Source organism: Podarcis cretensis, assembly GCF_951804945.1.
Source record: "Podarcis cretensis genome assembly, chromosome: 2".
Classification (NCBI taxonomy): Eukaryota; Metazoa; Chordata; class Lepidosauria; order Squamata; family Lacertidae; genus Podarcis; species Podarcis cretensis.
The window spans coordinates 81375048-81387488 of NC_137171.1; the positions used below are offsets into that span (position 1 = coordinate 81375048).

Below are 12441 nucleotides of genomic sequence, written 5' to 3' on the forward strand. Positions count from 1 at the left end.
CGGGTTTGCGGCGTTCAGGAGCCAATTTGTTCGACAACGAAGCTGTTTGAGATCCAAGGTACCACTGTAAATGTATCTAGTTTAGCTGAATACAAATAATTTTTTCTCTTAGAGCTATCAGAAAGAAAGGAAAGGGAAAAAGAGCAAATATTTTCAGAACTGCAGTCACGTTGCTGATGCTAGTGCAGTTTAGTATGATAAAATGAGAACTTAAACAAGAAACACGGTGTGTACATTGCCCATATGAATGGAAAAACTTAAAGAACTCACTTACAGCGAAGCAAGTTCTTAGAGTAGTCCTCTTTTAAGTCTTTGGTGCTACTTTAGAATACCCAACAATATTAGAAGTTGCCCAAATTATGTTTTATTCCTATGCTAGGTTATTTGTTTTAATGTCAGAAATTATATTAAAGTTGTACCTTAAGAGAGGCTAGTGGATGTTCTGGACCAAGTAAACTCCAATGAAATGAAGCCAAATCTTCATCAGGTAGAATGTGATTACCTGGAATATACAATATGCAATGCTTTTAAAAAATATACTATATGTTACTTGTTCTTCATAAATGGTTGTCTCGTTTACTTTTTTAAAATATCAAGGCAGTACTTGAAATTAGGAAGTCTGACAGAGTTGGGGGGAAATAACAATCCTAAATTCAAATTTCACTTGCAGATAATGCAATTAGAGAGACTGAATATGATAATGAGTATTTATAAGGTAACTAATCTACATTTTTTCCTGGTATCACGTCTAATTCAGAAACAATGTTTATCCAAAACTAAGTCCCATATTAATGGGGCTTACTTCCAAGTAATCACATTTAGGATTGCAGCCTTACTTCAGGTACCTCCACATTTCCATGTAAAAGTGATTGGGATAAAAGGTACCAGATTCTGATTCACTGCTATGTAATTAAAAAACAAAAAACAAAAACCACACACACAAATCAAGAGGATGAAGAAATGATAAAACAAGTGTGCACAGAAACAGTCCTTCCAATAACACATTCTTAAGATCAGATAAATGTGGACTTCCATGTGTCATTCCACCTACCTAAAAGAGCAGCAAAAATAGGAAACCGATTTGGATTCAGGTCCAGTTGCTTGGCAACTTCATGCATCAGGTATTGGCTTGTCGTGAGGCTTTTTCCATTACGGCTCAGTTTTAGGGCATGGGCACTGAAATAGTAAGGGATGTTGCACAATGCGTAATCTGAATCAAATGCAACCAAGCCATGGAAGCCTTTTTCTCGGCAAAATGAAATTACTTCTTGATGGTGGTCTTCAATGCTCTGTGCAACCTATGCAAAAAGGGAGGGAGGGAGGGGGAGGAAGAACAGGACACATTAAATGTTAATACCAAACTGTATTAATGTGCTGAAATGTACATTAGCAGTTCATGTTAAAAACAAGTTCTCACACACTGGAAATGTGCAGCTCCAACTTGTTGACAACAACAGGTTATCCTATACCATCCTTAGTCAAACTTTGGTCCTGTTCCGAACAACTGTCCTTCCTTCTCCTAAACACTATAATCAGGGCCAATGAAGATCCCATATTCAAAACAAGTGTGCAGTTTCCCAGTTCAAGCACTACTTTCTAACAAGAAGGAGAAGAACGCTGAAAGCAACTCTTGATTTCACTGTATTCAATTGAGGGAACTAATGAACAGGCCAGACTCCCTATTCTGCTCTCTGCATCCCAAAAGACCTACATAAAAGACACCCATGTTCCCCTGCCAACAACTTTCTGAAACATACCTGTCCCCTTGGGACAGAAAGGTATTTACAAGACAACACACATCCCATCTGAAATGTTTTCAACTCTTTACAGGCTTATCAGGTCTCACCTTGGTTTTTGGCAGATCAGCAAGAGTCCATCCCTCCTGTGGTGTGGCATACCGTATTTTTCTGTCTATAAGATGCCCCCATGTATAAGACTATTTTGGGGGACTCAGATTTAAGAAAATGGCCTTGGCACTATCCATGTTTAAGATGCCCCCTAATTTTTGACATAATTTATTAGGGGGGAAACCTAGTCTTATACATGGAAAAATACGGTATATATTTTTCCTTCTGGAGGTTAAAAGCCTGGAACTTGGACTAAGATCATTATCTGTCAAGGACCAGGAGAGACTGCCATATTCACAGCCATGTATCCCTGAAATATCAAAGTCCATCACCAAGATGCAAAAATAAAATAAAATTGTAAGCTGCTTTGCTAGCCAAGCTTCTTAAAAATATATTTCAGCCTCCAACTTTATTTGCCCATGTATTTCAGCAAGCTTTATAGCTTTGCTGGATTTTAGTGGGGGACTTATTTATTTAATACAATTATTTATGTCTAGCTTTTCAGGATTCAAATCTTTCCATGGTAAACTACAAGTAACAAAGATCCATGAATGAAATCAAAGGTTTTGTTGGAGTTTCTTTGTCAGTCTGTTTTTTATGATTTTATTGAATCAGGTTTAATTTTTATGCCATTCTGAGTTCTGTTATTATCTTCTAAAATGACTAAATAAATCAGGATACAATAATAATTAATTATATAATGCAACAAGGATCCCTGATGACTCAGGGATGATTATGATAGCTACCGCAAGACCACTAGGACTGATTGATCAAGATTAAGAGATATTTAAATGTAAATCACATTTCCCATTTTGAATTTCATACATGCATGCAAATGCTACAATTGCACACACTCGTCAGTAAGTCAATCTAAGTGAACTAAGTGGGATTTATGGAAGATCATGCTGACAAGTGTCCAAATTTTCCCAGAAGCAATGTTATTGAACAAAATAATGTCTTCCCAGTGTGGAGTATAAATGACCATGCTATTTGTTTGATAGAATCATAAATATAAATAATCTGAAACTGAACACATAGCTGAGTTTAGGTACATGGACAGCATAAAACAGGACTACAAACTCAGTAGATGATCCTGCTGTCATATAAGTCTGGTTTGCACATCTTACCAAGCCAAATTACGGTTTAGTAGGAGCACAATGGCTCCTAAAATGGCAATAGCCACCATTTGGCTCCTCCCTCCTAAGTCATGGCTTGTCATGCTGTCCAACCCCACACCTATGGTTTAGCTTTCTGAGACAAGCTGAGAGCTATAATCCACAGGACAAAACTTGGTTAAAGCTCATAGCTAATATGGAGAGCTAAAACACAAGGCCAAGTTTAGTCAAAATGCTAAGCCATGCCATGGCTTAGTGCAGCGCAGCAGAACAAGCAGAAAGTATCTGCAATCTCTTCTCCCAGAGCTCAGGCATCCAAGCTAACCCACAGTCTGGCTTAGCATTTTATAACGGAGATGGCTCTATGCTGTTTGAACTCCCATCAGTTCCAGCCAGCATGGCCAATGGGTCAGGGCCTGTACAACTTACTGTCAAACAACATCTGAAGGTCCTGTGATCTTCCGGTGCAGTGAGGGAATAAATGTAATGTAATGTAATGTAATGTAATTAATTAATTAATTAATGATGCTAGCAATCAGAATAGTAAATACAGGACTTGACTTGATAAGATGTCTAGATTATGAACCAGTGCCTTGAGGCAGCAATGGGTTGGACAAGGAACAAAAAACTTAAGTGCACTCCAGACAAGGCATTTGTGCTCCTAATCAGGAAGGAGAGACTATGCAATAGGATTCAAGCTGTTTTGGACAGGGTTGAGGACTTGAAAACATCAAGTTCTGGGTTTGGGAGTGCTGGATGACTAGGTGACAGCAGTGGTCAGCTTAGACTTGTGCATGAACCTTGTCCATTCCTGACTACAGGAACTCATGCCTTTGTTAAATCAAGGTTTAGCAAATGCACTGCCTACCACAGCCATTCCCAGTCAAATTTAAAGTGCTGGTTTTAACCTTTAAAGCCAGGATGGGGAGCCTTTGGCCCTCCAGATGTTGCTGAACTACAACTTCCATCAGCCACAGAAGCATGGCTAATAGCCAGGTATGGTGGAAGCTGTAGTTCAGCAACCTATGGAGGGCCAAAGGTTTCCCACACTTGCCTTAAGCATAACTGGGCCAATTATTCAAAGGACCACCTGCACCCATACCAACCTGCCTGCACCTTAAGATCAATGATAGGGGCTCTTGTTGTTTATCTGCCACTAAGAGCCAGTGTGGTGTAGTGGTTAAGAGCGGTAGTCTTGTAATCTGGGGAACCGGGTTCGAGTCTCCGCTCCTCCACATGCAGCTGCTGGGTGACCTTGGGCCAGTCACACTTCCCTGAAGTCTCTCAGCCCCACTCACCTCACAGAGTGTTTGTTGTGAGGGAGGAAGGGAAAGGAGAATGTTAGCCACTTTGAGACTCCTGAAGGGGAGTGAAAGGCGGGATATCAAATCCAAACTCTTCTTCTTCTAAGTTGGTGGGTACAAGGGACAGGGCTTTCTCTGTGGTGGCCCCACAACTTTAGAAGACACTGCCAACTGACCTACCTTTATAAAGCTACTACATTTCAGGTCTTCAGAAAGGCTTTGAAGATCCAGTTATTTTCATGGGCAGATCTAAAAGTGTCACTCTATGCTGCCACTGAGTTTCCTTGGCCAATGGTCTTATTGCTGGTTTTCTTAATGTTATATTGCATTCAATTTTATTATCACTGGAATAGTTTTACTCAAAAGGTAAAAGGTAAAGGGACCCCTGACCATTAGGTCCAGTCGTGGCTGACTCTGGGGTTGCGGCGCTCATCTCGTTTTATTGGCCGAGGGAGCCGGCATACAGCTTCCGGGTCATGTGGCCAGCATGTCTAAGACGCTTCTGGCAAACCAGAGCAGCACACGGAAACGCCATTTACCTTCCCGCCGGAGCAGTACCTATTTATCTACTTGCACTTTGATGTGTTTTCGAACTGCTAGGTTGGCAGGAGCAGGGACCGAGCAACGGGAGCTCACCCTGTCACGGGGATTCGAACCGCCAACCTTCTGTTCAGCAAGTCCTAGGCTCTGTGGTTTAACCCACAGCGCCACCTGCCTATAAATTTTTAATAAATACTTGTGGGATCACCTCCTCCCGAACCATCCAGCTTCCTCAGATCAGGAAGGGCCCTTCTCTGCATCCTAACTAGAATAGAGGCTCAGTAGATGGCACAAAAGAAGCAAAGATCACCAGTGTTGAAGCAATGATTCTTCAACATCAACTTTGTTGGACTGGTTGGATGCCTGGTTATTGTCTTCCAAAACAACTACTCAATTCCCAACTTAAAAATGGAAAGTGTAAATCTGGTGGTCAACGAAAGAGGTTTAAAGATGCTCTCAAGGCAAATCTTTTAAAATGTAGTATAAAGACCGACAATTGGCTTGCGGGCGCTCAAATTGGAGATGTCATGAACTTTGAAGATGAACTCAGGACAAAACAAGCCAAGAGGAAGGCACGTTTGGCAAACCCTCGCCATGATAAAACTCCCATCCGGAAACCTATGTCCCCACTGTGGAAGGACATGTGCATCCAGAATTGGCCTCCAGTCACTTACAGACTCACTGTTAAAACCATATTGATGGAAGACAATCTTACTCAGCTATGAGTGATCGCCAAAGAAGACCTCTCTGGCTGGATATCACCAGCTGACAAAGACATTTTTAACCTGGCAGACTTCTACCTGCCAAACACCTTATGTAAAGGTCATGGTTTACCTCTGATCTCTGCCACTGTTCTATTTTCAATTTTTTCATTTTAGGACCCTGCAAATTTAATTTACTGCAGGTTGCCCTGAGTAGTGCCTATGGTGGATAGGATATAGATATATAGCATAAAAACTAGAAGCCAGATTTAAAAGTGAAAGGAAGTGTGTAAGCTGAAGAAAACCAACAGGGAGGCAAAATAAAATGGTTTTGGCAGCATGTCAAAATACCAAAAAACAGCACACCAGACAGACCATCCAGGGTTGGGAGTTCTACAGCCTGAGCATCACAACTGAAAAGGCCCTGGCCCACATCTTAGCAAATCAGAAGGCCACTTATGATGCCTGCAATGAGCAGGCAGCCAGGTTCATGAAGACAGCCCTTCATATCTCTGATACCAATCACGTTCTGCAATCCAGGTACAACACAGAAGTGCACAAATGGGGACCTATCATTTTTGCATGCAGCACACTTTTTTCTCAAAGGAAAGCAGTTTACTCACCTGTGGACCCTGCCTATGACACAAGCACAATTATTCATGCTTTGGTAACCTCAAGACTAGATTACTGCAAATGCACTCTATGTGGGGCTACCCATGGGCCTGGTCCAGAGGCTCCAACTGGCGCAAAAGGCTGTGCCTAGGCTGTTGACCAGGACAGATTATCACCAGCAAATAACTGTGGTGATTGAAAGTTTGCACTGGCTGCCCATACACTACTAGGTCATGTTCAAGACTTGCATTAATTTACAAGGCCTGTAATAATTTGGGTCCAGGATACCTTAAGACTTATATACCTCAATCCCTTATATTTCGGCAAAGTCACCAAGGTCATTAGTGGTCCCCCATGGGTCGGATGCATGACTCATATCCATCAGGAGTTGTGTTTGGTACTGTGGTCCCAATTTTATGGACCTCTCTCCCAACTGGTTGAACTTCTGGCACTTCCTGAAAACTTTTATTCCAGCATTAAATGAAAATGAAAATCTGATTTTATAGTTTTAACTGATTTTTACCTTTTCTGAATTGGTATTTATTATATACTGCTTAGAATCAATTGAAGATTGTTTAGATAAATAAAATGAATTTTGTACTTCAGTATCCACACTTGACTATAACATTCCAAATGAAGCCAATATATGCCAAAATAGCAAAGAAAAGTTTAGTGGCCAACCAGACTATGTGTACATGGGTCTCCCAACAAGTAACAGAAAGAAGAAAAAGAGATGTCTGTATTTGCAATGCCTACTGTAAACACTAGAATTAGACTATGAAAATGACAACTATATTACTCTTTATTAGTATTTCTTCCAGTTTACTTAGTGTCCCTAAATTCTAACTTGTACTGTATTATGCACTCATAATCTGACTACCCAACTAAAAAGTGCTGTGTATTGACAGAATAGCATGTGTTCTGAATACTGTTTCCCACGCTCCTGATAGTCTACATTTTCCACTGACAATGCAATTTGCTAGTAGAAATACCCACTTGAGATTTCAACATGAATTCCTATTTCATTTGACTTAGCACTACAAGAAACCATTATATATGAACTGTCAGCATGACAGAATTCCTAAGTTTCTATAAATTGATCTATTAAAATGTTTCTAGCCCACCTTTTATCCATAATGACATTCAAGACTCATTAAAAACAAAACAAATATTGAATGGCATATTGGGCAACAATATAGTATCACTAAGCACAGAACAAAACTTCAACATTTATGTATTCAAGGTTCAGTAAAAGCCTTATATATGCAAAACCAGGAAATAAAAAATAGTAAGAATCAAATCATGGTTTGCTATACAAGTCACTGCTACAATACACTACACCAACTAAAAAACATATTTAAAGATAAAATATTTTTCACTTCAAATGTACTTCTATACACTTCTTTGAGCAAGAATCTTAGGGAATAAAACAAAGTAGTTTTATTTTTCATATTAGAAAAAAATACATACTGCTTTGAAGTATTATTAAAAATGTGTAGTAACAGTTGCACTGCCAAATATTTAAAACAAGCTAAAAAGCAAGGTAACAGAAATTTCAATATGTGAAGAAACACAAAGATTTGTTGCACCTTGATAAGAGTTGAACTAGATGACCCTCAGGATCCCTTCCTACTCTACAATATGAAATAGTCTCTAAAAAGAAATAAAATTCTCAACCTAGATTATTCTTAAGTTTAGAACTTGAAGAGATATCACTAATAAAACCAGAACTTTACACTCCAAGCCATTTTAAAAAGCAGTATCAGCATTCATTGCAATAAACATCTCTTCAAACCTAAGCAACTCATCCTATGAGGCCTGTAAAAAACAACAACACAGCACAAACTACTTGTGATAACAAGTTTTTAGACTCAATCCTTTCGTCCTTTATTAGAAATGCATGTCACATCCGATTAAGTTACAGAGGAAAGTGTGGTTGCACTTAACAGCTTTCTGCTTCCATACAGATGAATTTAACAAGCGTACATGAACAGAACAATCTAACTTGTTCATAGGAGTGCTACGCTTCCATGTCTGTCATTCCTGTAAGCCAATCATTACACTAGATCTGTCAACTTGCAGGCTTATAAAATTTCTTACCAGTTAAAAATGAAACAAGGGGTGGGACTTCCACTATCAACTTTGTCTGAAGTATCACTGCCTCTCTAAAAATGCAGGATGATTTCTAGGCCTTAAACCTAAGTTTTCAGCAGAAAATCACCCAATCCAAGCCTCTAGTGTTACTTTTCCAGTTTCACTGAGCTAACTTTACTGAAACTTAACTTTTATGACATACTTTTTTAAAAAATAGTAATATTTCTCTTTCTAGAGAAACTCTCCCCATCCTGAGAAATATCCTTTGTCCCGATTACAGATGTGGTTTAATCTGCCAAAAGGGCAGCAGAAAAGCACAATAACGTTAAGCTCTGATTCTAGATCTGTGCACATCTCTGAAGGTCACAAAATATTTGCTATGCTATGCAACGGAACTGAAAAAAGTGTACCACTACTTTCTATGTGCTCAATACTTTTCCTTTTCATAAAAATTCAAGCAGAAGAATATCCTGAGGATTATACACTTTTACCTACTTAATTTATTCTGAAGATAAAATAAACCGTAATGAAATAATACTACTGCCTCTTGATATTTGTCTTTACAAGAAAAAAGTAAATGAGGTGCTGTCATAAAATGGACATCGATTATTTGACATTAAGTATAGCTTAAAACTACAGGCACTACTCATTTTCAGCAGTTGCCAGTTTACATGTACAGTAAGAAGTTTAAAACGATTTGAAACCAGAGTATGTTTAACGTGTATAGCAGTCATTTTGCAAGAGCTAAACCTAAAGCTAGTTCAAGCTGCAGGTTCTCTTTAAATGTAAATCATGTTAAAGAACTTGTTGCTTACTTTCATTTTCTTGGCAAACTTGTGTCTAAAGCCCCTCAAACATTTCACTTACAGTTGAGTCAAGATGCAGAAGTGATTGTACTTTTCAAAAAGAAATGGCTAGGATTTGAATTGAGTCTGTTTCCAGAAGACTGGCTGCTAGCTTGCAAGGGACATTTTATAAATCCGAGTGATCAGAACAATGGCCTCCCAAACAACATGGAGTCAGAACACACCTCGCTGGAGTTTTGAAGATGAGCAGAACTGCTCAAACTTCAAAGCATTAATTAGGGTGGCTCTGGAGCACAAGTGCTACAGATTCATTTTGCTACCTGCCCATCTTCAAATTCTCCATCAGACAAGGCTAGGGGAGAGCACCAATCTCTCCTTCTTCCCATTTTATGGGGTGGGGAAAGAAATGGATCCTGAGATGGGGGGGGGGGAGGAAAGAGGAGCGGAGGGGGATGCATAAAGGCAAAAGTGCTCACAAAACCAGCAGTGGAGAATTCAGCCTCAGGAACGCTGGAAAAACGAAATTATGATTGCATCTCCCAGTTTAGCCTTTGCTATTCATTAGGACATCTATGATAGTGGATGGGAGCCTTCGGATGTTCCAGATCACCCTCATCTGGTTTTCAAAGCCTGACAGGTATGTATAAATAGAAAAATCCCCGTAGAGATTGAGGACATCAGGGCGCTTACGAAGTCCTCCCCTTTGCCAGCTCAAGGCACCCTGCTAAGGAGGAGGCGCGGAGGCGACTTAAGGCCTCTTGGCGGGAGGGGGAGACCCCCGGCCAACCTCGAAGCGGCAGAAACTTTTTGGCCCCTCTCGGGCGGCTATTAATGGCCCGCGGGGAGCCCGCTTGCTCCCAGGAAACTCGCCGCACCTCCTCTCCCCGCCCAAGCCGCCGACACCGCCAGCTTTTGACGACATTTTGCGGATATGGAGAGACACAGATTCCCTCCCTCTGAACTCCGTCAAGCCACAACCAAGAGGGCAAAACCTGCTGCCATCTTAAGAGTGCTGCCCCTCCTCTCCCCCTCCAAACACCAAAAAAAAGACCCCCCCAACCCCACTGGAGCTGCGAAGAACCCAGGAGAGGAAAACCTGGCACTTCAATGGCAAGGAAAAGCAGCCCCGGAGTTGGGCACCGGTTCTTGGGCGCCCTGATGCCAGAGGAGCCCGGGGGGGGGGACCAGGGAAGAGCCCCTATTAGTGTGGGCCAGCGCGGGGGGGGGGGAGATGGCAAGAGAGTGCAGAAATGGCCAACCCAAAGGAGGGGGCCGCAAGGTGGCAGAGGAAAAGGGGCACTCGGGCAGGGGAGAAGATGCAAGGGGGCGCTGGCGCAACGTGGGGCTGGCCAGGAGGGGCAAGGCAGGGGCCGGCGGGGCAGTGTGGACAGCAGCCCCTAGCGCCCGAGCCCAGGCCTCCTGGGCCGCCTGCTGCTGCTGCTGCTGCTGCTGCTTACCTTGATGTGGAAGCGGATGAGGGCCAGGCGGATGCAGTGCGCCATGCAGACGGGCGGCAGGAACCAGACCTTGGGCGGCGGGGTGCCCTTGTTCTGGACGTGGCTGACGATCTGCTGGGCGGTCTGGCGCTCGTTGCCCTGCCGCTTCACCCACTCGTGGAGCCGGGCCTTTTCCAAGGCGCCGTTGAAGAAGACGAAGAGCTCGATGTTGCCGTTGAAGCAGGCCTTGGCCAGCGCCGCCAAGTAGCCCAGCATGTGGTTCCACTGGCCGCCGCTCACCCAGTCCGTGTAGAAGCCGCCGTAGAGCCGGTGCAGGCAGTTGTCGGCGTCGATGAGGAGGCGCAGCGGGGTCTGCGGGGGCCTCTGGCGGCCGCCACCCACCAGGCTGCCCCGGGCCAGCTTCTGCAGCTCCACCGGCACCACGGCGCTGGGGCAGTGTTTCTCGATGTAGTCCTGGAAGCCTTGCACTCCCATGGCGGCGGCGGCGGCGGCGGCGGCAGGGACCGGACTTGGCTTGCTGGAGGCGGCGGCGGCGGCGGCGGCGGTGCAGAGCGAGCGGCCCGGGCGAGGCAGGAGCGAAGAGTTGCGGGGTGGGAAGTGATGGCCAATGTGATCCGACTAAGACGGGGCGGGCTGTTTGGTCTGGCTGCTGCTGCAGTTGCACGGCGGCTCTTCAGGGGGGAGTTGTGTGGGTTCGTGGGGGGCTCATGGCTGCTGCGGCCGCCATGTGCTGCTCTCACAGCGCCATGGCTCAGGGGATCCGGGCTGCTGCCGCTGCGGCTCCTACTGCCTGCCGGGGGAAGGGAGGAAGGGAGGGAAAAGAGAGAGAGCGCGGGAGGGGAGGGAGGACGGCGAGGAGGAGGAGGAGGAAGGGAAGGGAAAGGAGAGGAAGGGGGCAGCGGCACACGGCGCAGGAAGCCAACCCACTCGCCGTCGCGGAACAGGCGGGACTTGGCCCGGGCAAGCGGAGCCGCTCACACCGCCCGCCCGCCTTGCTGGGCGGCAAGCGGGACCAAGGCAGGGCGCCGCCCCCCGGCCTCTCCACTCCGCCTAGCGGGAAGGGAGGGCTGGCCGGGCCGCCTCCCCCCTCTCCCTTCTGGCGCCCGCCGCCCTCGACCCGGCCTGCTACCCAAGCGGCCACCGCCGCCGCCGCCGCCGCCGCCCCTGCAGCTGGGACCCACTCGGATGCCGGGGCCTGTTGCATAACACAGGCATGCGCACGGCAGGGCAGGCGGGAAGAAGGCGAAGCGGAGGATTGGACCGGGAAGGGCCTCGCAAGCGGAAATGGAGGGAGGGGGGCTTGCGAGGGGAGGGAAGCGGGGGCTGCCGGGGAGGAGGCGAGGGGAGGGGGCTCGCGGCGGAAAGACGGCGGCGGGAGGAGGAAGCGGCGCCCGCGCGCGGGGAGGGGTTCGAATCTGGCACTGGCGAGGGGGACACGCAGCCACAGCCAGGCGGGTGGGGTGTTCGCCCCGGACACAGACAGGAAGCTTCGGACACGTTGCGACACAACCCTACGCTCATTTACACGAGAGGAAGCCCCCATTTTGCTCGCTGAGGCTTACTCCCACTCCACCCCCCAGCGTAAATATGGATAAGGTTGCCACCTTGAAGACTTAGTGCTTTTATGGGCGTACACACCAGCTAACCCACGCCGGTCTTTTAAGGTGCCACAGTGCCTTTCCTGCGTGCTTGGACTGCACTATATACCACATACTAGGATTGGCATGTGCAGTGCTGTCGAGTGGTATTCAGGGGCCCACACAAGGATGTGTCAGACAGATGTCAATAAAAGGAGACCGGTATCACTCCCATAAGATCAGGTTGTTATCCTCTCACCAGTCACCACCAAGAGAACCAGACAACTCTCGCAGGAACATTTCACGTATTGCCTTTTTAGATGTATTGCTACAAATTTAAAGGATGACAAATGCATGTGTCATATAAAGGTACATTAGTCAGGGAGCA

At 45.2% G+C, this 12441-nt stretch overlaps 1 protein-coding gene across 1 annotated transcript in view; it reads right to left on the bottom strand.

The window, feature by feature from the left end:
- Positions 1-11522, bottom strand: part of FAM120A (family with sequence similarity 120 member A) — a 50498-nt gene extending 38976 nt beyond the window's left edge. The window contains exons 1-3 of the mRNA XM_079964981.1: positions 10477-11522; positions 1052-1298; positions 420-502 (exon numbers count right to left, since the gene is read on the bottom strand). Coding sequence (XP_079821107.1) covers positions 420-502; positions 1052-1298; positions 10477-10950 — 804 coding nt within the window. The 5' untranslated portion in view covers positions 10951-11522. The remainder of the gene's footprint in view (positions 1-419; positions 503-1051; positions 1299-10476) is intronic.
- Between the last annotated feature and the right edge of the window lie 919 nt (positions 11523-12441).